The sequence below is a fragment of the Mauremys reevesii genome, linkage group 3 (genome assembly GCF_016161935.1).
Source record: "Mauremys reevesii isolate NIE-2019 linkage group 3, ASM1616193v1, whole genome shotgun sequence".
Lineage (NCBI taxonomy): Eukaryota > Metazoa > Chordata > Testudines > Geoemydidae > Mauremys > Mauremys reevesii.
The window spans coordinates 6,659,631-6,686,501 of record NC_052625.1 but is presented as its reverse complement, the minus strand read 5'-3'; the positions used below and the strand labels follow the sequence as shown (position 1 = coordinate 6,686,501).

The following is a 26,871-nucleotide window of genomic DNA, read 5'->3' as shown; positions in this document are numbered from 1 at the left end:
AGCGCCTTACCTGCTACTTGGCAATTTTGTTTGCAGTGTTGTGGTCATGTTGGTCCCAACTCCCAGGATATGAGAGAGACAAGGTGGGGGAGGTAACACCTTTTATGGAACAACTTCTGTTGGCGAGAGAGACAAACTTTCAAGCTACACAGATTTCTTCTTCTTGTTAATTTTATTTCCATCTTTTTGTTGGATGTTTGTACAGGGCCTAGCACAATGGGGCCCGTCCTGGTCCACAGACACTAATGCAACACAAAATACTATTATTTTTTTCAGTAGATAATATTATCAATATACCTAAATGTGTATGCATACATTTCAATAATGGTTGTGTATGGTTTTGTTTAGCAGTATGTATTGGATAGCTGATGTAATTTTTGAAGACATAGTGTAAATATATCTTATAGTACAGGCTCGTATTTTTGATAAGGTAAGAAAATTTGAGAATGTAATCAGCCTTTGGGTTCTCTGCTGTACCGTATGTGAAAGGTGCAAAGATTGTCTTAATGGTTATAATTGTCTTTAGATGATTAAATAGAATAGGTTGGAATGTCAAAGTTAAGGTTGCAGGTTGTAGGGTAATTCTGAGTTCTTTGATAAGAGCACTAAGTTGAATGTGTTAGAGATGGTGTTAGCCTAATGGTATAGCTAGTCTGAGTCTGGGGTAGGGTGACCAGATGTCCTGATTTTATAGGAACAGTCCCAATTTTGGGGTCTTTTTCTTACATAGGTAAGGTGACCATTTTTTTTCAAATTTAAAACCAGGACATTTAAAATTGGTCGATTTTGGCGGGCTCTGTGTGATGACGTCATCATCGAGTTCCCACGGTTGGGCTGTATGTAATGCACGGGAGTATTATCGAAGAGTCGCCGCGGCCACAATATAGTGAGAGTGTGCTGAATACCGAGTATTGCCGAGATCCAACGACGAGAACCGTCGTGTAAAATAAAACTAAAACTAGGATAAATTAATAAAATTGATTTAGGCTGGTTCATCAAGGATTGATTTGATGTACTCAATCTTTTGATAAATTAATAATTTTTGATTTTGTAGTCCTAAACTGTACTGGTTACATCTCACGACTAACCAGACCAACGTTCAAAAAACCAGTACTGTACTGGTAAAACCAGTACGTATGGTCACTTTAATAGGCTCCTATTACCCCCCCCCTCCCGATTTTTCACATTTGCTGTCTGGTCACTCTAGTGGGGTGATGGTTTGTGCCCAGACACAGGCCCCCTCGGCGGTGGCACGGTGGGTTGGGGTGGGGAGGTGAGCACGTTTGCCGTGTGGTCTCCACCTCAGGGGGGCGAAGGGCGAGGTGGCTCGGGGAGCCGCACCCATGCCCAGGGCAGAGACAGCTGGCTGGGGTGGGATGCCCCCCATCACCAGGACTCAGAGCTGCCCATCCCCCGCTCCACCCCCATCCGCCAGCGCCCACTCGAAGGGCGAGTCAGCGCTAACCCCGCCAGGGCCCGCCCACTACCGGGAGCCTCGCTCCGGCCGCCCGCCATATCGGATGCGGGCGGAAGCCCGTAACGAGGCGCGGGTGCCCTTAGCCGAGATGGCGACAGCATCCAGGCCATGGTGCCGCCATGTTGGGGAAGGGCAATGTAGCCGGCGAGGCGCTCGCGCCGCCATCTCGTTGGCGGGCAGCCCCGCCGCTGAGCTGGCCTTTCGGGCGCGGGCGCTGCCGGGACAGGGATCGTCGGGCGCTGCGAAGCGGAGCCGGCAGAGCTACAGCCCCGCGGGCAGGTGGGTGCTCGGGGGGCGACGGGAGGGCAGGTCCCGCCAGGGCCCCCTGTGCTGGGAGATGGGAGAGGGGGTCCCCCAGTGCGGGAGGGTTTCCCGGGGGAGGGCGACGGCTCCCCCCGGGTCAGTGGGGGATGGGGGAAGGTCCCCCGGGCCGGGGGAGGGGGGTCCCCATCCAGTTTGCGACGGTGTGAAAGGATCTCGGGGGAGGGGGGTCCCCATCCAGTAAGGGGTGCCGCCAGTAGCGGATGGGTCGAGGGGGGTCCCCAGCGTCAGGGGAGGGGGTCCCCATCCAGTAAGTGGTGCCGCCAGTAGCGGATGGGTCGAGGGGGGTCCCCCGGGTCAGGGGAGGGGGTCCCCTTCCAGTAGGGGTTGGGGTTAGGGGGTCCTGCCAGTCGGGGATGGGTCGAGGGGGGTCCCCCTGGTCAGGGGAGGGGGTCCCCCCCAGTGGGCGAAGGTGTGAAGAGGTCCCCCCCGCCAGAAGAGGCAGTCCCCACTAGTGGGGGATGGGGTCAGTTTCCCCAGGCCACTGTAGGAGGGGAAAGGGCCCCACTGTTGCTTTTGGGGCCATCTCCTCTACGATCTGGGAGCTGAGTAGGGTTGCTCTGCCTGTCCACGTTCCCCAATATCATCCCTTTTCTGAGGTGACTGCCCCGGGAATCTATCCGGGTGTTCGGTACCCAGCTTGATGGGCTCAGGATCATTCTGAATATTGTGGTGTTTTTGTACTTTGGAGGTGGCAACCCTAGGGCTCAGAGAATGGGGGGAGGATCTCCTGGGCCACTGTTGTGGGGAGGTCCTTGTCCCTCTTTCACTGCCCACATCATTAATTTTCCCACTCTGGGTGGGGATTGGTGTGAGGTCACTGTGTTGCTGTTGGAGTGGGATGGGGGAGTCTCCCCCAGTATGGGGTTGGTGTGGGAGTTCCCATATCACTGTTTGGGAGGGAACGGAGTAATCTCCCCCAATATGGGTTGGTGTGAGGGGCCCTGCCTCACTGTTGCATTTTCTGTGTTATTTTTGGTAAACCTTTACTCTCTTTTGCAGAGGAAACAGCTGAAATTTCACCATTTTTTTTAAAATGTTGCCCTGATCTTCTCACTCTCTAGCTACACCCACAGTCCAACAAACTTCACAGAGACCTTCTGTTAACATCTTGGATACAGGCCACATTTAAAAATAAAGAGGCAAGGCATTCCTCTGTTAACCCAGGATAAGCTAACTTCTTTACGTCCGGATTAGTCAATTCCGTCAGCTCCTGTTTTGTGATGCTGTCAGCCTGCCTATCTGACTCACAGGCTCTGCTCAGTACAGAGACACTGGTGAGGGTGTCATGACGTTTAGATGCAGCTGAGTGGCTCATGGGATAGAGCTCTGAACCTTGGGGATGGGAGTGTTGAGCACTGAGAGGAAGTAGTACTGTGTAGTGGGTTTGAGGATGCTTCGTCAATCCTCAACCGTGAAGACTGATGCAAAGAATTTATTTAGTTTCTCCGCAATTGCCTTATCATCCTTGAATGCTCCTTTAGCATCTCGATTGCCCAGTGGCCCCACTGGTTGTTTAGCAGGCTTCCTGCTTCTGATGTACTTACTTTTTTTTTTTTTGCTATTACTTTTTGAGTCTTTGGCTAGCTGTTCTTCAGATTCTTTTTTGGCCTTCCTAATTATATTTTTACACTTCATTAGCCAGTGTTTATGCTCCTTTCTATTTTCCTCATTAGGATTTAACTTCAACTTTTTAAAGGATGCCTTTTTGCCTCTCACTCCTTCTTTTACTTTGTTGTTTAGCCACGGTGGCTCTTTTTTGGTTCTCTTACTAGGTTTTTTAATTTAGGGCATACATTTAAATTGAGCCTCTATTATGGTGTCTTTAAAAAGTTTCCATGCAGCTTGCAGGGATTTTACTTTTGGTGCTATACCTTTTAATTTCTGTTTAACTAACCTCCTCATTTTTATGTAGTTCCCTTTTCTGAAATTAAATGCTACAGTGTTGGGCCATTGACCATTAACATGCATATGGATCCTAACAGGAACTGATATGGTCTTGCTTTTGAGTGGGTCTGTATTTTCTGGGATGTATCAAGGATTGTGGGCAGTTCCTTATGTGTCAGGAAGGTGCTCTCATATGGGGTTCCCCAGGGTTTTGTCTTGTCATGTCTTGTTCAGTGTGTATGTGGTGCTGCTAGAGAGTTTGGTAAGGCAGCGGGAATGATGATTTCTTCAGTATGCTAAAGGAACTCAGCTCTCTTTCCATGTCATGTCCTCTGTAAGATGTGATCAGACAAATTAGTCGCTGACAGAGATTGGGACATGGATTCACATTAGGGTGACTGACCCGCAACCCAGCTGTGACTGAGAGAATGCTTACACAGGGTATGTCTTCTGTCTGCACCTCTGCTTAATGGTTGTGTCTGTGGTTGGTTTGTAAGGGCACCTGAGGATCTTTTTATCTCCACCACTGCTACTGGAGTCCCAGACAGCAGTGGTGGTCAAATGTAATTCTTACCTGCCCTTGGTGAGGATGTTGTGTCCTTTTCCTTTTGGATACAGACTCTGGCCTGATTAGCCATGCCTGTGTCACCTATAGGATCGATTATTGCAATGCACTTTACATGGGTCTGCTCCTTGCAACCCTTCAGAAATTGCAGCCGGTGCAGAATCTGGCTGCCCGGCGCCCGTATCTCGGGGGGATTTCACATAGGGATCATGTTACACGACACTCCATGATCTGCATGGCAACCAGTGATTTCCAGGTGAAACACCACCTTACATTTCTACTTTGAAAAGACCCCAAACTATTTAGGGCTTTCGTCACATGCTGCCACAGAGCAGAGATCATCTGAAGTGCTCAGGCTAACTGCTCCCTTTCCTGCTACAAACAGGAGAGGGTTGGCAGCAAGATGTCCTCTGTGAAGGGTCCTGTGTTCTACAGCTTGCTTCTTCCTTTTGTCCACCCACATTTCATTTGGTGACTTTCAGGCTGTATTGCAAGCTTGACCAGTTTTCTCCAAGCTTTCCATGGGGTGGCTTGTGGCCCAATCAGCACACAGCTGTGGCCCACATGACATTCTCAGGGCCATACCGGTAGTATATATACAGTAACTCGCTTAACGTTGTAGTTCTGTTCCTGAAAAATGCGACTTTAAGCAAAACGATGTTAAGCGAATCCAAGGCAGCACGAACAGGAGGGAGGGGAGACAGCATAGCAGACAGAGACAGACACACACTTGTGTGTGGGAGAGAGCGAGAGTTGCACACTGTCCCTTTAAGTAAGCTGACCCACTCTTAAGTGCATTGTCTTTTTAAGTGGATCAGGAAGTTGAGACAGCAGCCGCTGTCCCCCTCTCTGTCTGTCTCTGTCTGCGTCTGCTCCCTGCTCTATATGGAGAAGGGGTAGGCGGGGTGCAGGGGCGGGGGGACACCCTGACATTAGCCCACCTCCCCTTTTTCCCCTGCACAGCAAGCAGGAGTCTCTGGGAGCAGCTCCAAGGCAGAGGGCAGGAGCAGCACATGGCAGTGGGGGGAGGGACAGCTGAACTGCCGATTGCTAGCCTGCTAGGGGGCTGCAGCACAGGGATCTTAGGGGAGCGGAGAGCTGATGGGGGGCTGCTGGTACACCCTGGTTCCAAGCCCCCACCAGCTAGCTACGATGGGTTGCTCTTCCTGCAAGCAGTGGACAAAGCAAGCGGCTGCCAAATGATGCTAGAAGGGAGCATTGCACAACTTTAAACTAACACGTTCCCTAATTGATCAGCAACATAACAACGAAACAACATTAATCGGGACGACTTTAAGTGAGGAGTTACTGTGCTGTGTGGATGCAGCCCACATAACACAGAGCTGCATATGTGGCCCACAGTAGTAAGTGGGTTGAGCACCAGTGGTCTGGAATCTGTGGGGCTGAGCTCGGCAACAGAGTTGGGGAATTGGAGTGTTTACCGCAAAGAGATGCTCATGGTTAATGGGGAGTAATCTTGTTGTGAGGGGGAGGTCTGCCTGTGGCCTTTGGGATCTGCTGATTTCAGTTGGCTCCTAAATGTTTGTTTGGTAGCTTGGCCAGAGCACTGGGGGAGCTTCATAGGTGTGAATGTACTCATACTGGCTCACTTTATTGTGGGATTGACTAATTTTATCATGTAGGGCCTGATCCTGCAGTGGCTTGTGTATGTGTGTAACTTACTCATGTGAGTAGTCCCACTGATGGGTGTCCATCTTTGTAGAGATTCAGGCTTTTGATAGTATTCTCTTTAGGGCTGGAATCTTGTTGTCTTGTGTTTATCTGCCAAGTGATATGCTCCCTTGTCGTTCTGTTGCTCGAGTGAGTGGTTCCTGAATGAACCTGTGTCATATTGGTTGTCCTTTCTTTCAGAACCTTGAAGATTCCATGGCGACGTATCTGGAGTTCATTCAGCAAAATGAAGAACGAGACGGGGTGCGTTTCAGCTGGAATGTGTGGCCTTCCAGCAGGTTGGAGGCTACAAGAATGGTCGTACCCTTGGCCTGTCTATTGACTCCCCTGAAAGAACGTCTAGACCTGCCGCCTGTACAATATGAACCAGTGCTTTGTAGCAGGCAGACTTGCAAAGCAGTGCTCAGCCCGCTTTGGTATGAATTTTTGACTTCACTCTAACCTACGAATGTTAACACTGGAAGGAAATCTATTTTTTCTGATCTCCATCACTTTTCTTCCCCGTCTCTCAGTCCAGGGCCTGTCCCAAGAGACCATTCAAATTAGGTGTCCTGGAATTTTTAAAACACTTGTGCACTTAATGATAAGTAAAGAACGTCAGTCTCTTAGTCAGGGCTGTCAGAATGAGAAGGAAGCAAAAATGGGGTGCAGACGCAAATGATTATCCGAGGTCAGGGGGTAGCTGTTAAAGGAAAACCAGCACTGATGTGTAAATAGCTATGTTATAATCACTGAGACGTTGACCTTGTGTAATGTTAGTGCTATGCAACTTAAACTAAATGACAATCATGCTTGACGCCTAGAGGCTGCAGTGATGGGCATATTAGTAGAGCCCTGCCAAGATACAAAATTTGTCTCTGCATCCAATCCACAATCTGCAAAAATGGTCCACAGATATCCACATCTGTGGATGTGGATATAAAGCAGTTATCTGCGCATTTGCGGGGCTCTACATATTAATTAGGACCGGGAATGTCTGAAGAGACTGATCTCTGTGCTTTTGGTGGCAAAGTGGGAATTTGAATCAATGCTGTAGTCCTCCTGGATGTAGGTAAGGTTTGATGTAAGTAGAAAGGTTTTGTTTGTGGGTGTGCTTTTATTTTAGGGGAGGAAACACTCAAACTCCCATGATGCTCTTATGGACGTGCATGTCTGCTGACAAGTATTGGGAGGAAGGTGTTGCCAATGAGATCAACGGGAAGTGTGATTGTAAAGAGAGGCTATAGGAAGGAGAGTACATCCAAGTGTTACTGCGCTAGCCTTCACACTGTAAAATTACAGGGGCTAGGGGGGCGAAGCTTTTTGGAGCCGGGAACCATCGTTTTGTTTGTACATCCCTTGCACGTTAAGGTCCTGCTCCAAGACTGTGGGCCCTAGGTCCTACTGCAATACAAATAAATGATAGTAATATTCCACTGACTTGTGGCATCTGTTAACTAGCTGATAGGGAGCAAAAACACCAACCCCAAAACACAGTCTGAAAATTGAGAGGTGACTTTATTCCGATGTAAGTACCTCCACTGGGTACTAAACGGCTCTTTAACCTAGTGGAGAAAGGCAGAACAGGAACCAGTGGCTGGAAGCTGAAGTCAGACAAATTCAAATTAGAAGTAAGGCACAGATCTTTAACAGAGAGAGTGATTAACCATTGGAACAAACTGCCGAGGGAAATGGTGATGCCTTTCTGAAATAGATGCTTTATGTTCTCTTGAGGTCTTCAGATCAAACTTGGTTGTCTTTCTGGCAGCTATGCTGTAGTCAGACGCAAGTTATTGGGCTCAATATAGGGGTAAGTGGATGACATGCTGTGGTCTGTGTTATACAGAAAGTCAGACTAGATCTGGTTCCTTCTGGCTTTAAAATCTGTGAATCTGAGGCCCTTTAACTCGGTCATTACAATTAAGAACATATATTGAGTATTTTTATTTTCTTTCATCTCAGCTGTAAAGTCTGGTAGGTGTTTGGCTGTAAAATTGATACCTTTGTACTAAATGTCCCACCTTTCCTTTCTTACAGTCAAGTTGATTATCGTGCCAAGCTCTGGGCCTGTAACTTCTGTTTTCAGAGAAACCAGGTAGGTTGGGAAAGTGCTTCATTTTCTCATTATCTTCTCTATCCACTTCATTCTCTCTTCATTGAGTATTCAGTTGATAGCATTCTCTAGCGAAGGGTAGTAAAATAAGCAGAAATCTCTGCTAATGAGACCCTTCCCCATGGTCGCTTTCTCTTTGTGCACCCAGTTCAGCATTCTTTTTAATCAGTGTGATGTGAAAGCAGTGGAATGTTATCTCTTCTAATCTTGGTTCAGTTTTGCAGTGGCTGTTTGCCAGCGCATGTGCTATAGGCAGCAGATCTGTGGTTATTTTTGTGCCTTACATTTACATCATATTCTTTGTGCATGTTGAGGCCAGCGCTCATCATTGTCTTTTGTTTTTCTGAGTATGAAACTTGCTGTGCTGGAAGTGGATGTCTGCTGTCAGAAACACTGTGTATCATCTGACTAAACTATTCTCAGTTGCTTTCTAATTGAATTGTACTACAGACCTATACACATGCTGCTAACCACCACTGCTATCCATTCATGATGAAAAGCAGTGAAAAACTAATGTTGCATTTTATTCAGATAAAAGAGTTTGCTGCTATACCAGGAAATAAGCAATTGAGCAACACGTACTTGAATTTGAAAGCTTTCCTCCCTTGTACATCATCCAGCCTTCATAATGCAGGAGATATCCCTGCTGTTGTACATTTCTTCAAATAACCTGCACAGTTAACTTGCTTGTTCTAATCCTTGCTTCTCATTTTCAGTTCCCTCCAGCATATGCAGGCATATCCGAAATAAATCAACCAGCAGAACTTATGCCTCAGTTTTCTACAATCGAATACATAGTGCAGGTAAGTGCATCATGGTCAATCTTGGGATTCGCAGAAAACATTTGAAACACATATGTATGCTGTAAAATTATTCAAGGTAACTTGAATAAAGTGTTTTCATGAGCAAAGTGCAGTTGGTCTTTAGATTAATTAAGCACAGTTTAAACCCCCTGTTGGTTGTCTGATCTCTTGGGTTAAACCATTCACTTTTAGCTTTTTAATTTAAATAGCTTTCCTCTAAAATCTGTATATACAACTTTAATGTGAAGAGTGGAAATGGATACAGTTCCTTACATTTAGCATCCAGGTTCTCTATTTTAATTAAATAGACGCCATACAAGCCATATTGTAAGTGTTTGTCTACACTTGGAAATTGACCAGAGTAGCTATTCTGCAATAGCTGTTCCTGAATAACTCCATATGCAGACACTCTTATTCCAGGACAAGAGTGCCTTGTTCTGGTTTAGGTTTAACCCATTTCAGAGTTAATCTGTGTGTAGACAAGCCCTTAGTCTTGTGGTTATAGACTGTGGCCCAATCCTGCCAGCCCACTGAGCAGTGGATCTCTAAAACCAATTTCATAGTTCAAATAAGTCAATGGAGAGATAAGTGTCTCCCAGGTCTTTGTCCTGCCTGCATTGTGCTTTGTTCTTGATGCCTCCAGTCATGAGAAATGGTGACCATCTTTTGCTGATCCAGTTGTGGATCTGTTGTTGCTGTCTTCTATGGTTCAGGAGGACCCCTGTGATATTCCCAAAACAAGATATTTTAACTTGCTGACTTTAAATAGATATTTGTGAGTGAAAGACATAAGAGTTTTCTTATTTCTATAACCATTTTGATTAAAATATTTTGTTTCATTATGATAATTCCCAGCCCAAGGAGGATGGGCAGCGTGTGTCACTGAGAGCATATACAGATTCATAGTGAACCTTTTTCTTTCCACAACAGAGAGGTTCTCCGACTCCACTGATCTTCCTTTATGTTGTTGACACATGTCTGGAAGAGGAAGACTTGCAAGCATTGAAGGAATCCCTGCAGATGTCCTTGAGTCTGCTGCCTCCAGAGGCACTGGTGGGGCTGATCACATTTGGTAGAATGGTCCAGGTTCATGAACTGAGCTGCGAAGGAATCTCCAAGAGCTATGTTTTCAGAGGGACCAAGGACCTGACAGCTAAGCAAATACAGGTATGATCTGCCTTCTCTTCCTACACTTAATCCAACGTGTAATTCCATTTAGGGCTCTTATCATATTCCACCCTTTTCAAACTCTTGGCTTGTAGAGAGCAAATAGGAAGGATGGTCCAGTGATTAGGGCACTAACCTTAGGGAGACCTGGGTTCGATTTCCTGCCCTGCTGTAGACTTCCTGTGTGGCCGTGGGCAAGTCACTTAACCTGTCTGTGCCTTGGTTTCCCCTGTCTGTTAAATGGGGAGGATAGCAAGCTCTGAGGTGTATGAGGATAAATACATTAAAGATTGTGAAGCAGTTAGATACTAGGGGAAGGGGGGCTAGATAAGTACCTAGGAACGGTAGCTAGATAGTAAACCATAAGTCAACAAGTTTATCCTTCCCACCACCTCCCTCTGTCCCATAGGATATGCTGGGTCTTACAAGGCCTGTGGTACCCGTTCAGCAGGGAAGACCTCTTCAGCCTCAGGAACAGCCACCTATTTCAAGCAGGTAAGTGACTCGGCGAAACACACTATCCCAGAAGGGCAGGACAGAGCCTATGTTCACATTATGACCTGTAGGACCCAAGCCCCTAATGCAGGTTTCATAAAGGGAATCCTTTGTAAGATGGCTTGAGTTATTCTCTAACTGCAATAACTTGTTTACAATTGTAGATCTATATTGATGGGGTTTATCGGAGCAGCCTATAGAGCTTTCATAGTGTCTGTTTCTTACAGACTCCAAAAATAGCACCATCCAGGCTGGATTTCCGTTCATTAGCCTGTTCTTTTATAAGCCCCGCCCTCCCGCCCCCAAAATGGTTAGGTAAAAATAGCAAAAACTGTATGACCCTTTCATAAGTCGACCCTATATTTCAGGGGTTGGCAAACTTTGGCTCCTGGCCCGTTAGGGTAAACCGCTAGTGGGCCTGGATGTTTTCTTTACCTGGAGCGTTCACAGGCACGGAGCCCCTCAGCTCCCAGTGTCCGCGGTTTGCCGTTCCCAGCCAATGGGAGCTGCGGGAAGTGGCACTCTGGGAACAGCGAACCGCGGCCACAGGGAGCTGAGGGACTCCGTGCCTGCAGACGCTCCAGGTAAACAAAACGACAATGTATTAGATACTCAATTCAATGATTTCATAGAGTTTAAAATCTTCAAATTTTGGTGTAGACCCATTTATAAGCCAATCCCTGCTCTCTGATGCGTCCTTTTTTTACCAAAAATATTTGGCTTCTGAACTAGTATATACGGTACTTAGAGTGTAAGCAGAGACTGAATGATTAGAAAACAGCGGGAGTTTGTTTTCAGATTAAATTGTGTTTCCCTGTATTGGGTCCCAGCTCATGTGCTCTCTGTCACTCATTCACTCCTAAAGCTCTCGTTCTGTGGCCAGCTCTCCTATACATTTTGGTGGAGTAGCTTTTCCAAGTCCTCATCCTATGTGCTCTTTATATCTTGCTCTGATCAAATTGTTTATTTGTGCTTGTGTCTGTTTTTTTGACAACTTCAGGTGTAAGAGGCGCATTACTTTGATGCAGTTTTTGGCAGCAAAGACCAAACCAATAGGATTTATAATTGTTCATTTTGAATTCTTGCAGGTTCCTGCAGCCTGTACACAAGATTGACATGAACCTGACAGATCTTCTTGGGGAACTACAGAGGGACCCTTGGCCAGTGACTCAGGGAAAGCGACCCTTGCGATCAACTGGAGTAGCTTTGTCAATTGCTGTTGGTTTATTGGAGGTAATCCTAATTCACTCTTAATGTGAGATTACCTGGTAAATTAAAATATTATGGGGTTATGCTGTGCTTGGTCAGTATATCTCAGTATTTGAAAGACTTGGTCTGTGGCCTGATTGCATATCAGTAGGGCCTACCAAATTCACAGTCCGTTTTGGTCAATTTCATGGCCAGCGGTTTTAAATTTCAGGGTGTTGTAACCATGGGGGTCCTTACCCAAAAGGTGGTCAGGGTGGGGGTGGGATGCAAGGCTATTGTAGGTCGTGGGATTGCCACCCTTACTTCACAGCCAGAGAGGAGAGGATGTGTTTTTCATGGCTGTGAATTTGGTAGGGCCCTGCGTATCAGACATGAGTGTAGTTTGTCACATCCCTTAACTTTTGAAATACCTATTCAGCTTCATTATGGGAAAATGACCCAACTTGATGCCTCCTGGAGTGTGATGCTGAGGATAGTTATGCTTAAATAATATTTGAAAGATGCTTTGTATGAGGGCATTCAGGAATCTCAGAGATATTTACAATCAATATTTGGCTTTCAGATGCATCAGGGCCTCACCACATCTCTGGAATTATACACTGGTTTTGTGCATAGATCACCTGAGGCACGGGGGGGAGATGGGAGCAGATACAGTCCTGCTTCCTGGAGTGGGAGCATGAAATCTGACCTGCCCTGTGTTTAGAAATTGACAGCAATGTGTCAGTCCCCAGTATTCCATGTCAAGAAGGAAGGAATTATTTATGAAGGGAGCACCCAAACACCTCCATCAGAATCAGCCCCCTGATGTGCTAGGTGCTGTACACAGAGGTTGACACAGACCTTGCCCCAAAAAGTAGATTAAAAGTATTGCTGTCCTTTAATCTGCCCAGCTCTAAAATAGGGCTTTAATTTTATTTTAGGGCACGTTTCCAAACACAGGGGCCAGAATAATGTTGTTTACAGGTGGGCCACCCACACAAGGGCCAGGCATGGTGGTAGGAGATGAACTGAAAACACCCATTCGTTCCTGGCATGACATAGAGAAGGACAATGCACGGTTCATGAAAAAGGCTACAAAGGTAGGTCTTGCTGTCTGCTAAAGCAAAGACACTGCTTCTGCTGCACAAACGATGTGGACCTGCTGCGTATAACCAGTTTGGGTGTCACAGTGTACGTGGTGGCAGCACAGTTTTACCAGCTCACAGCTCTAAGCTTCCCCTATGGAACCAATAGCTAATCCTAGGTCTGTATTGGTGAGCTGCGCTTCACCTTACTAACCCCTTTACTAGTGACAAGCACGCTGCTTCTTCGTGGCCCTGAAGCCTGTATGCTCAGGCATGGACCTGGGTCTCCCTCAGGGGTACAGATGCTGCTTTCTTCAGCCAACTGCCTAGGTCAAAGTATAAAGCCAGGTTTTGTTCTGCCAAGTCCCAAACAAAAGGCTAAGTCCCTCAGTCCCAGTCTGCATCCAGCACAGTTCTTTCTCCAGGAACAAGAAGGTATTTTAGCATCTCTTCCTCAGCCGTTTAGAGAGCAGAAGGATCCGACCCCCAGTTCCAGGAGTATCCTAACCCCTCTTCTCCTCCCGGCAAGAGAGAATTTGCTTTTCCTGCTGAGAACCAGTCAGTCTCCAAATGCCTCCTGGGTCTTCTTAACACATAGCTAAGTGGTTAAAATGTGCTGCATTTACTCTGAATGTACAGTGCAGTTTGGAGATGGTAGCAAAGGTCATAGCAGTGAAAAGCAAGCTCTAATGCAGTGCTGGTTGTGTATTGTGGCTCTGGGATTTGGGGTCCTTACTTTAGGGGTGGTGTGTCACCATTAAAATAGAACATGCTTTCCCCAGGGGAAAATTCCTGCGTCGGCCCCAGCTGTAGAACCCAAAGAAATCCTTACATGCCTGTTGGAATGTTTTAAAAGCTCTGCGTGCCCTTTGTCTCCACAGCACTACGAGACTCTAGCTAATCGCACGGCAGCCAACGGCCACTGCATAGATATCTATGCCTGCGCTCTCGATCAGACTGGCCTTCTGGAGATGAAGTGTTGTGCAAACCTCACTGGGTATGTCCTCAGCCCTGTCTTTTGGGGTGGAGGAGTGGGATAGGAAACGATTAGTTTGATGTAAATGTATGGAGGTGAGCAATTGTTGTCATTTCTCTGATTCTAAGCATTAGCAGTCTGATCTTGTGTCCGTTGTATTCAGTGGCAAAGCTGTCCTTGACTGTAGTAGTGCAGGGTCGTACTTCAGGGCAGCTTTTATGGGATGAATTTTGATGCAGTCAGTGGCAAAGCAGATGTCCAGTTTAGAGAAGGGTGATTTAATGTTTTAACCAACTCCTAAACCCTGGATGCTGTCTTTTCCACAAACACATTTTATTTCACTGGGACTTAGCAAGTCCAGAGAGGAGAGTTGAAAAACAGATTAAGCAGTCACATTCTGAGCAGTAACATTATGATCATAATGTTAAGTGCTTGTTAATCTTGCACTGTGTCCTATAAAATGAAATGTTCTGCAGGGACCAGGAGGGCTTGGTATTAGGGCATTGGATTGAATTTGCTTCAGGGTAGTAGCAGAATTGTAATTTCTTACGGATACTTGGCCTCTCTGAGTCAAGAAGCCAGTGCCAAGAGTCATTGCAGTCCCTAGTGGGCACGTATCCTCAGTCCAAACACCATCATAATTTGCACTGAGTAGCACCCTTGCTGGTGGCATTTGCAGAGGTGCCAACCACTACCTGGATTATTGTAGGGACTGCCTGTCTCTTTAATCTGCCAGTTGAGATCAACTGGGCCAGTTAACTGGAAAGTCCCTATGTTGGTCTTTCTGGAAGCAATGTGTTTTTGATAGAAGACTCTTAGCTCTAGAATTGCCTTTCCTTCCTTGGTGTGATAGACCTTCAGTCTGCACTATTAGGCCCTATCCATTTACTCAGGCTTTTTCTGAGGAGGTGAGTTAATTGGAGGAGAATTTAGTTAGTGGTTGTTCATGGGTTGGGAGTTCTGTAATGTGTCAAGCATCATCACCGCTAGAGCATCAAGTAGTTTGTGAGTTAGGTGCACAGCATACAATGGAAAATAAACAGATAAAGACAGAACTACCCTCCAGCCCTAGAATTAGGTTTTCCCCAGTCTAGCATACAGATGGGGAAGAGTGCACTGCCATTGCAAGAACTGTTCTGTGGCCAAACAGACAGCTCCCTGGCTGTCAATCTACCCCTTTCATAAACACTTACTGTACTTTCCATTTTTGTGTTAACTCAGAACTTGCTCCCTTGTGCCCCGCTCCTGGGGGTGGTGACAGCATGTTCAGATTTGAGGACTGGAATGTATCCATCCAGTAGCTAGGTCCTTACTTTGCAATTCACCATGGAATCTTTTAAAAATTGTGTCTGTCTGTCTGTGTGGTGGGTGAAGAGTAGGAGAGAGACATCCTTTGTGATTCTGTTCCAGTTACTTGTTGTTTAGTTCCCTTGTCATTTTCCCTTCCCAGGGGTCACATGATGATGGGGGACTCTTTCAACACTTCTCTCTTCAAGCAGACCTTCCAGCGGGTGTTTAGCAAAGACTTCAATGGAGAATTCCGAATGGCGTTTGGTGCTACGTTAGAAGTGAAGGTGAGAGATAGGGCTGATTAAACAGAATGAAGAGAGAAATCAGTAAAGAGCACTCTGATTTAACGGGTTAAATAGCTGGCTCTGTGTAGGATGTAAACAGTGGAATGCTTAAGCTTTTTTGGCAACATGCAACATTTTAGTGAGTTATTTTAAATTTCCAGTGGCTCTCAGTGATGGAAGCAGCAGCCTTAGAGAGTGTGTATGTTTTGAAACCACACCTATTTGGAGGGAATTCCAGCCCTGTCTTGAGGGAGTTCTAAGATCCTGACACCTAGTATCTAACCTAATGCCTCAGCCCTCCAAGCTGTTCCATGCAGGCAGATCCCTGCACATGGTGCACAGCCCCACTGACTTGAAGCACCCATGTCCCTTGGGCTGCTGGAAGGGAGGAGATTTCTCTCTGGTCCCATCCTGGAGCCTGTTGAATAGTGAGTGGCTTGGCCTAATGCTACTCTCCTCTTCCCCTGCCTCCATTTTTGGTGTTTTCCTCCTCACTCTGAATAGCTCCCATGCCTGCCCAGGCTATTGCTTTTGGCTTTCCCAGGCAGCAGGAGAAAGAAATTGACCAGATTTTGTCACTTTCACAGATAATGGATTTTTTTGGGGTATTTTTTCTTAGGGAAAGCTTAATCTTTGCAGAGATGAATGGCTTAGCCCTACTCGCCCACACTTGTCAAGTAGAATTTCTTACTCCCACAGGCAATTGTGGGCTTGTGTTTTTTGTCTGAAATCTGATTATGTAGATCAGAGGTTCTCAAACTCTAATTGCAGTGTGGCTTTCAGAGGAACAGTCATGTGGGCTACATTTCCTCCCCTTCGTGATTGCACAACATCCCTGTGGCAACTGCAGCACTAGCTGCTGTGGGAAATTAGTGGATGTGGTTTAGCTGTCTTTTAATGTAACTTAGCAGCTGGAAAGGAGGAGGAGAAGGCAGCCCCATGTGACCCGCCAGCTTTCTGCAGAGCAGTTTGGGAAACTCTGATCATCAATGTCTTTTCTGATTAAAGCTGAGCGGTTGATTTTTCTGTCACTTCAGATGTGTACTTCGTTTGACTGATTTGATTTTCAAACTTTTCTGACCCTATTTTAGACTTCTAGGGAGCTGAAAATCTCGGGGGCTATTGGACCGTGCGTATCCCTAAACGCTAAAGGACCATGCGTCTCTGAAAACGTAAGTCCCTGATGTGGAAAATCTTTTTATAAAGAAGTAAATAAGCGGTGCAAAGCCTTTTGGCTGGCCCTGTGGGTCTGACAGCAATGCCGGGTCCTGTCAAGGAGGAGAGACTGGTTTGGGAGTGTCTTTAGGGTTCATCTCCCCAGGCTAGAGGAAATTGGGTGCATTGTGGACATGACGTGCTTGGTCTTTGAATTGTCCGTCCGTCCGGACTGCCTGCCTGCAGGACTGCCCGTAATGTATCCCACGAGTGGCTGACCAGTCGAAAGAGGTGACTAGTGTCCTTGGAGAAGACAGCTGAATCTGGCTTTAGCTGTTACACAGTAAAGCTTTCATCTAATTATTTGTTTTCAGGTTCATTTTTGGACTTTAATTTGTATCTAGAAGGTGTAAGATCCAGTAGAGGCACATGCTGAGTCTTACCTTTGATCAGATTTTAAAGTGATCTTAGCTTATCCTGCACTAGAGAAAACATCACTTTCTTTTGAACCCTCTCTAGGAACTTGGTATTGGAGGTACATGTCAGTGGAAAATCTGTAGCCTTGATCCCAGTTCAACTCTTGCCATGTATTTTGAAGTGGTGAATCAGGTCAGTCCAGTTTTTTCCCCTCATTTATGTACAGTTACAGAATAGTGTTGTCTATAGTAGCCATCACCTGCCTAGTCGATCCACGAAGAGTAATTACAATGGTCCCTTTGTATCATATGAGATACCTATTAATAAGCTTCATAGCTAGAAAAAACAGTCTTACACAGACTGCATTCATGCTCCTACTTGCTCTCCTGATGAAAAACACTATATAAGAGCTAAATAATAAATGTTTTTACCCTGCACAAAGACTCTATTGTTTCTCTTTTTTCTCTTCCTTACCTGTTATATTTATTCAGTCCTGCCAACTCCTTCCATGCGCTATTTTTCCACTGGTGTAGGGATGATAAACTGCTCCCATCCTTTATTGCCCAACTGTTATCAAAGTAGCTTATGAACCTGCCACCCCCATGCTTACTCTGGGGTTGCTTAATACTCCCTATATTTTCCAGACACCCTAAAAAATGACATTCTTGAGCAGCGGGACTCAAGCTTGCAATTATACTCAGGCTTGACGTATAATGCACTGCAGTTCTTTTGCTGTTCTGTAACTCTATCCTATAAACTCTTTAAGAGAGTAACACTTTATTCCTCTGTTTTGCAGCACAATGCACCGATACCTCAGGGCGGCAGAGGCGCCGTGCAGTTTGTCACTCAGTATCAGCACTCCAATACACAGAGACGCATTCGAGTAACCACTATTGCAAGAAAGTGAGCTCCATAGACCAATCCCTACTGTATTGTTCTTTGATGGCAGAAGCGTTAATATAGTCTGTATTTCTGAATTTTTCCAGCAGTCTGGGTGGATTGGACGCAGGGTGTTTTGCCTGTATAGCATGAGCCAGTTTTTGTACTTGGTAAAGATGAATGTATGTAGCACTAACTTTCCTGTTATCAGTTGGGCAGATGCACAGAGTCAGCTCCAACATATTGAAGCAGCGTTTGACCAGGAAGCAGCTGCAGTGCTAATGGCTCGTCTGGGAGTCTACAGAGCTGAGTCGGAGGAGGGACCTGATGTGCTGCGATGGCTAGACAGGCAGCTAATCAGATTGGTAAGTGTGATGAGCGAATCTCAGTGGGTTAAATCTGAAATAGTGTAAACGTCGGCTCTGTCTACACCTAAAACGCTGCCCTGCTGTCGCTCTTCAGTGTAGACACTCACTGCAGGGACGGGAGAGGAGGATATTGCTGTAGTTATCCACCGCCCCGAGATGTAGTACCTAGACCAGAGGTGGGCAAGGTATGGCCCGCGGGCCGAGACAGTCCTGCCCAGCCCCTGAGCTCCTGGCCCGGGAGGCTAGCCCCGGCCCCTCCCGCACTGTCCTCCCTCCCCCACAGCCTCAGCTCGCTTGCTCTGCTGCCGGCGCAATGCTCTGGGCGGTGGGGCTGTGAGCTCCGGGGGCAGCGCAGCTGCAGAGCCCAGCCTGACCCAGTCTCTGTGCTGTGCGGTGGTGGCAGCAGCATGGCCCGGTTCCAGCCGGGCAGCGTGGCTATAGCACCGCCAGCCACTGCTGCTCCAGGCAGCACGATAAGGGGGCACGGAGCAGGGAGAGTTGGATAGAGGGCAGGGGAGTTCAGGGTGGTGGTTAGGGTGTGGATAGGGGTCGGGAAACAGGGGGTTGAATTGGGACAGGTGTTCCGGGGTGGGGGTAGTCGGGAAGGAAGGGGTTGGATGGGGTGGCAGGGGCAGTCAGGGACTGGGGTTCCAGGGGCAGTCAGGGGCCAGGGAGAAGGGGTGGTTGGAGGGGGCAGGGGTCCTGGGGAGCCGTCAGGAATGAGAGGAGGGGTTGGATGGGGTGGCGGGGGGCAGTCAGGGGAAGGGGTCCGGGTGTGGTCAGGGGACAGGGAACGTGTGTGTGTGTGGATGGGGCAGGAGTTCGGGGGGGGGGGGGGGCCATCAGGGAACGGGGAGTTGGATGGGGCAGGAGTCCCGAGATGATGAGGGGGCAGATAGGAGGTGAGGGCCATGTCACGACCTCCTCCCCTAACTGGCCCTCCATACAATTTACAAAACCCGATGCAGCCCTCAGGCCAAAAAGTTTGCCCGCCCCTGACCTAGACCAATGGAAGAATTCTTCCATCAGCTTAGTGCTGTGTACGCTGGGGGTTAGCCACAGCTACAGCTCTCAGGGATATAGAGTTTTTTCACACCCCTGAGAGACATAGCTATGCCGATGTTAGTTTCCAGCGTAGACCAGCCCATAAACATCAGCTACTCCACTACTGATCATTTTAGCAGAGTCCTCTAGCCCACATGACTATATTACAACTCCAGACTGCCTCCAACTCTTCTACGGGGGCCAAAAGTCCCAGCTGCCTAAATCTCCAGCTATGCCCCAACAGCTTTTAGGGCTGATCTGTGCTAACAAACTAAACTGACCCAGCTACATCGCTCATGGGTATGAAAAATCTACATCCCGAGTGATGGAGTTAAGCCGACCTAAGTCCCTGGGTAGATGGTGTTAGGTCGATGAAAGAATTATTCTTTCAACCTAGCTACCGCCTCTTGGGGAGGTGGATTAACTACAGTGATGGGAGAACCCCTCCTGTCACTCTGGTAAGTGTCTGTCCTGAAGTGCTACAGCAGTCCAGCTGCAGTGCTGAAGCTGTGTTGCTGTGGCATTTAAAGTGTAGACATAGCCTATAATGCAGCTATGTTATGTTAGTACAAAAATCTGTGGCATGTCCAGTACTGAAAATGTGGGGTAAATGTAAAAGAAAAGTGAATTGAATACTAAACAAATGTGAGGGGCTGGCTACTGCACTTCTTTGCAGTGTTCATTTGCATATTTCAGTCATTAAAACCATCAATTTTCAATGATGCTGCTGCAGAATTTCCAGTCTGCCGTCATGGAGCCAAGGAACATTGGGCCAACGAGTGTTTCGTAGCATACATAATGAAGCCTAAGTGATGTAATATACGAAGCATTAAATGAGAGCCAATTATCAGATCATAACTGATCCAATAAAAAACATTAATTTCTTGGGAGCAATTTTTTTCCCTTTAGTTATTTTGAATCTGACCTTTGTACTAAGCTTGTGTTATGTATTTACATGCTAAAATATAAGTGAAGATCATTATTCCAGCAATAGCCACACACATTAGTGACTTAATTAATAATGTGATAACATAAGAATGGCCATACTGGGTCAGATCAAAGGTCCATCTAGGTCAGTATCCTAACTTCTGACAGTGGCCAATGCCAGATACTTCTGAGGGAATGAACAGGTTAATTATTGAGTGATCCATCCTGTGTCATCGAGTCCTGGCTTCTAGCAGTGAGAAGTTTTTAGAGACACCACATTGTGTAATGTTTCTCTGTATTACCCATTGGTATTCTCCTCTTCTTATCTGGGTTACTCTGTAAAAATTCTTACAAATACAGAATGTGTGAAACAAACAAACCCCCAGAGATTGAAATATACGCATTCCTTCCAACAGTGTCAGAAGTTTGGACAATATAACAAGGATGATCCAAATTCCTTCAGACTGTCAGATTCATTTTCTCTGTATCCCCAGGTAAGGACTCCACTTCGTATAGATATGGAAATGTGGAAAAAGGCAGTTACAGGCAGAAATGTCAATAAAATACACAATTATGATTGTTTGATGATTTTTAAATTTGTTGTGATGTAAGTCAACACCCTGACGTGTAGTTAAATGGTGTAAATGACTGGTAGATGAAGCTTCCAAAGAGTTAATTAGAGGAAAGACTTTGACAATAACTTATTGTACATTCAGACTGGACTTGTGAATAGGGATGTTAAAAAAAAAAAATCTATTTTTTTTTCTTTTCTCATTCATCTTTCTATGTAAATGTAGTTTATGTTCCACTTGCGACGATCTCCATTTCTTCAAGTGTTTAATAACAGCCCGGATGAATCTTCCTATTACCGTCATCACTTTGCCAGACAAGATCTTACCCAGTCCCTCATCATGATCCAGCCCATCCTTTATTCCTATTCTTTCTCTGGACCACCCGAGGTAAGTCATTCACTTGCTGTGTTGAGCAGAGAGCTTTGGAACAATCCTTAATGGTGTCTAGTCAGTCATCAAAATGATATTGTTTTATACAAATGGTCCAGCTTGTAGTATGGTCTGCCTTTAATTAGAGTAATTATTCAGAAAAAATATTTCAAAGACAAGGATATTTTTTAAAATTCTAAAGTTGTGAACATACAGTAACCATAATATTATTTCAGTGAGAGATTCTTGTCCAAGATCATTTCAAATCAAACTCATATAGTTGAAATATAGCTTTTCTATGCATTATATTTCCTGCAGCGGCTGGTATCTTTATGATTTGTTCCACGATACTTGTGTCATTGACTATGCTCTGAAATTTGCTTATTCAGACTGATTATCACTCTGTTGATTCTGTTGTGTACCACTGTAGTACAGTGATCTATTGCACTGAACTTGAAGTTTAATACAGTTCTGAGGGCATCACAGTGACTGACTTCTCATTTTATCTTTCCCAGCCTGTGCTTTTGGACAGCAGCAGCATTCTTGCTGACAGAATTCTGCTGATGGATACTTTCTTCCAGATTGTAATCTACCATGGCGAGGTAAAGTGCAAATCATGTGTCTTTTTCTTGTTACCCTGCACCATCACTGTGTGTGTAAAATGAGCTGTTTGAAAAGCTTGGGCTAGTGTAATGACACCAGTGTTAATTCCCCTACAATATTGCCTCTAAAGGCATGTCAGTTTGCAGTGGCTCAGTCATCTGCTACCTGTTTCTCTAAGAGATTCGTTCTCTGCGAGAGATATGCACACAGATCTAATTAATATGAATGTGAGTTGTATGTACACCTGAGTCAAGCAGGAGGATAGATCTTTCAGTGTTGTCTGAAGAAGTCATCACCTTCCTGTAATGTTGCAATTTGAGCCAATCAGCTGTTTTGGTGAAATCTGTCGAGGGAAGGGGTAAATTTGTATGTGAGTGGAGCAGTTGTCAGGTATCTGTAGCCTTATAAACAGTACCAGAAAATGGCGACTGCCATGGTATTTAAGTCTTAGTTAAACTCAGAAATAGCAATTTTTAACAATGCTGTGCATATCCCTCATAAATGTATATTTTGATAACCATTAGTTTCAGTTTTATTTTCAACAAATTGCTCTTGCAGCTCTACAGAAATAAATGTAGATATTTGGCTGAGTTTCTCATCTTGTTAGTATGCTCTTTATTTGAATTCAGGATTAGACAAATACAAAGTAATTGTCTAAATAATAAAAACCTGTATCCTGTAACATTCTAGTCTTTTAAAGCAAAGACACATAAGTTACAAAGTGAGGGGTAACATGGAGACTTCTCTCCTCTCCTACTTTCTCTCTTTTCCTCCAATAGACGATTGCACAGTGGCAGAAAGCTGGCTACCAAGACATGCCTGAATATGAAAACTTCAAGCATTTACTGCAAGCCCCATTGGATGATGCCCAGGAAATATTGCAGACTAGATTCCCAATGCCGCGTTATGTTAACACTGAACATGGAAGCAGTCAGGTACAGCAAAGCCTTATCCAGGAGCACGTGTATTTGTTTTGAATGAAGCAAGTTCATAGCTTTAGGTTCAGTAATTAGCTGATTCTGTAGACTAAATAACTTTGCAGTAATTCAACCCTCAAAGTGCACAGCCTGTAGGTATATCTTTCCTTGTGAGCCCTTACCACTAACAGTCTGTTTTAAAAGTGTACTTTAGAAATTGTTCATGGGACAGGCCTTTGAAATAAAAGGGCGCAAAAAAGAAAATGGTCAGATCAAATACTACATGGAGAATAAATGATTAATTGTTACATATCAAAACTTATCTAGCTTAGATAATACATTCAGTGCAACTTTGTTTGAATCGCACTGGATTAGAAGCCTAGTCGTGGCATTCTCTTTTCCATAGCTTATGGCAACATTCATAACTAGCAACAAATGGGAATACTTGTGCCCCCCCCCCCAAAGGCAACAAAAATGGGTTTAGTCCATATGCCGCTGGTAATAAGAAGCTATTTAGCTTTATCTTCCTCTTATTCCCTTCTCTGCTTATTACACCCCCATAAGAGCGGCATAACTGCCACATCAGTTAGCAGCAGTAACTGATGTCCAAAAATATTGGTCATATGTTAGCTATTACAGTGATCAAGAGATGAAAACCATTGCATCATTTGGTTACCATAGTAATATCCATAATAGTTATTGCATTTCAACTTTAATGGGACATCAGTTCAAGTTAAATTAGAAATAAATATTCTCTAGACAAGGGCCTGAAAGCAAAGGCTAGCCAGACTGCTGTGGTGACCTGGTTGGGGTGATAAGTCTCGAGGGAGTTGATGTTCTTTATTTTAAAAACTATTTTTGTAATATGTGTATATATATTTTTTTTATAGGCCCGCTTCCTCTTGTCTAAAGTGAACCCCTCTCAGACTCACAATAACCTCTATGCGTGGGGACAGGTGAGTTACGGAGGAATTACTACTGTTGGAGGAAGGACAGAAGTGTGCATATATAAGATGCACACATTTTTTGATTTTCCCCCATTCTATTTGCTTTTTAATCACATATCATTAGGCTATGAACAATGTCTTGCTTTGTTCCTGTGGGTTGCTTTAGACCTCTCCTGCTTCTCCCCTGGCTAGCAACTTTCACAGACATTGATGTCTTGATGATTTGAAATTCTGTCATGTTTTGTGACAATGTAACAACGGAGCTGACAATGGAATTGCTGGGCGTTGGCTTTGATAGTCACAGTATTTAAAAACTGAGAAATGTGCAACTCAGTTCTGAGGAGCCAGATTTTCTTTATAACCTAGACATACATCATGTGTTCATTACAATAAATATCAGTTGATTAGAATATATTAGCTAAACTAGATTAACAGGGAACAATTAAATGAACAAAAATAACTTGCACATTCAGGATAACCTTTTCAAACCTGGATGTCTAAAGTTAAGCTTCTAACTTTTTTTTAAATTTAAGATCCTAAATAAAGGTAATGTGATAATTAGTGGCAACAGTAATCTGATTGTTAGGTCATGGGCACCTACAACTCTTGCTGACTTCAGTGGGAGCTGCCAGAGCTCAGCAACTCTGAAAATGAAGCTACTCTGATTTAGGCTGCACTTCCAAAGCTTCAGGCAGTCAGGTTTGAAAATGTCCACAATATCTTACTGATCTACCCTTCACTAACTGGTCTGATACCATTAGATCACAGCTGGTTTACATTAGTACTCTGATACTATAGAGCAAAAATATTAATAATAAATGAATCAGTCCACCAGGTATAAGTGTACCACATCTGAATATATAATGTGCTTGATTTTGTGACTCTCCATTCTTCCTCTACCTTTATTTTGTCCATGTAAACTCTCCAGGGCAGGAATACACAGGTTGCTTCATGAATAATAATAAATACACCTCTACCTCGATATAACACTGTCCTTGGGAGCCAAAAAATCTTACTGCGTTATAGGTGAAACCATGTTATATCGAACTTGCTTTGATCCGCCGGAGTGTGCAGCCCCACCCCCCGGATCACTGCTTTACCACGTTATATCCAAATTCATGTTATATCAGGTGGCGTTGTTTCGAGGTAGCGGTGTATTTCATTACTATATATTATTTTGGGAATCCACACTATGGAATGTTGTTGTTGCTTTTGTTACCAAGCAGCTTCTTCCCAATATATCCTTATGCGATTGATTTAGCAGGCAATTAGGATAGGGCACTGAAGCCTGACATCCTTTCGGAACAGTCCTAGTGGTAACCATGTTTGCTTTGTTCTTACAGTTATTTACTAATTTATTTTATATAATTGTAGGAATCGGGATCTCCCATCCTAACAGATGATGTTAGTCTCCAGGTGTTCATGGATCATCTGAAAAAGTTGGCAGTGTCAAGTGCATCATAACTTTGACTTAACAAAGAAGTGACAAAAAAAAAAGCAAAGAATTACCGGGATCATGGTGACAATTAACTGTGGAAAAACGTAACTACATTCCTTTCCCTCTTTGAGATCAAGGCTTTTAAATATTACACAAAACAAATATTCAAGGGGAGTTTTGTACTTAGTTCTTTTAGTTTTTAATTTATTTGTATTCCTTTTTTATGTGATCTCTCTGATCTTTATTTTTTTCATACATTGCAGCCCAAGGATGTTTTAGCTGATATAGCTATTAATACATTTTTAGATTAATTTTAATGGCCTGTGTGTAAAATAATTAAAAAACAGTAACTCGCCTTTCAGCAGCTTCATCAGGTACCAGGGGGACTGTACTGATGAAAAATAAAAGTGGAGGAGGAGAGCATTAATATTTAGTGCTGGACTGAACGTGTGTGTGTGTGTGTGTGTGCGCTGAGACGTTGACTTTATCACACAATAAAGTACACTATGAACTTGACCTTTTTCTTTGTTCTGGAGATCTTAGCATGCTTCATCTTGTTACTTCATCATGTTAAGACTCAGACTTTCTCCGCTATATAGGGTTATGTTGATCAAAAACACAAGGACTCTATCTAAATTACATTTTATTAATTTCATCTCTGTGGTTACCATCTAAATTGACTTGTAATTACAGGAATTTAACATTGGCTTTGTTGAATGTAACTCTTCTTTTATATAGATCAAAAACTAACATTTCTTGCCCAGAATATCAGAGAATTTGAGGGTTTTTTCCAGACTTGTTAATACAGCAAGAGTCTCTGTATTTCATTTTCCCTGCTCAAAACTGCTGATATGAGCCAAGAATGAGGAACGTGTCTATAACTAGATTTCCCATCACAAGTGTGTCATTATTGGTAAAATCTAATTTTAACACATGCCATGCCCTTGAAATGCAGTCTGAAGAGTGACTGTAAAAAATGGCATGGGCTGATTTAGTTGGGGATTTTAAGTCCTGCTTTGAGCAGGGGGTTGTTCTAGATGACCTCCTGAGGTCCCTTCCAACTTATGATGTTATGAACCCCTCCCCTCCCAGCCACAGGGCCCATGTAATGACACAAACACCTCCCTCTCCTAATTCCGTGCTTCGGGGTGTAACCTCCTGGCCCACTTACCCACACGGTCTCCCCTCCTGAACCCAGCATCACTTTTTGCACCCTTTTCCCCTGAGCTCAGGGCTCCAGAGGGGTTCTGAGCTGGGGCAGAGGGTGGAGGGGTGCAGGGTCTGGGCAGGAGTTTGGGCGCAGGAGGGGGCTCTGAGCAGGGGGTAGGGGTACAGGAGGGGGTGTGAGGCGTGCAGGCTCTGGCCAGGAATGGCTAACCACAGGGGCCTCTGGCTGCCTGCCTGCAGTGCAGGGCTGGGGGGAGGGGGGTGGCAAGAGGGGCAATTTGCCCCAGGCCCAGCAGGGGCCCCCACGAGAGTTTTTTGGGACCCCTGGAGGAGGGTCCTTCACTCGCTCCCGGAGCTTCTTCACTCCCGGTCTTCGCTGGCGGGGGGTCCTTCCTCTCCGGGACAGAAGGACCCCCGCCCTCGAATTACCGTCGAAGCGGGACCCGCCGCTGGAGTGCAGCTGGGTCTTCCGCGGTAATTCGGCGGCGGGGGAGGGGGGTCCTTCTGTTCCGGGACCCGCCGCTGAAGTGCCCCGAAGACCCGCGGCGGGGGCTGCACTTCGGCGGCGGGGGGTCCCCGCCGTGGGTCTTTGGGGCACTTGGGCGGCGGGTCCCGGACCGGAAGGACACCCCCCCCACCGCCGACTTACCGCCGAAGCGGCCCCCCCCCGCCGCCTCCCAAGACCCCGGAATCCTCTGGGCGGCCCTGCTGCAGTGGCCCCCAGGCCGCCCCCTGGAAGCAGCCAG

General features: G+C 45.4%; 1 protein-coding gene across 1 annotated transcript; it reads left to right on the top strand.

The window, feature by feature from the left end:
• The first annotated feature begins 1,598 nt into the window (after positions 1–1,598).
• On the top strand, positions 1,599–25,666 carry SEC23B (SEC23 homolog B, COPII coat complex component). Its single transcript, XM_039532408.1, has 20 exons — positions 1,599–1,756; positions 6,123–6,358; positions 7,959–8,016; positions 8,751–8,837; positions 9,768–10,004; positions 10,414–10,499; positions 11,588–11,732; positions 12,629–12,787; positions 13,654–13,769; positions 15,199–15,322; positions 16,414–16,494; positions 16,997–17,086; positions 17,691–17,797; positions 17,985–18,138; positions 20,529–20,606; positions 20,910–21,071; positions 21,569–21,655; positions 22,436–22,591; positions 23,464–23,529; positions 24,895–25,666. The coding sequence occupies exons 2-20, from the start codon at positions 6,138–6,140 to the stop codon at positions 24,982–24,984; spliced, it is 2,304 nt and encodes a 767-aa protein (XP_039388342.1). The 5' UTR covers positions 1,599–1,756; positions 6,123–6,137; the 3' UTR covers positions 24,985–25,666.
• The last annotated feature ends 1,205 nt before the right edge of the window (positions 25,667–26,871 follow it).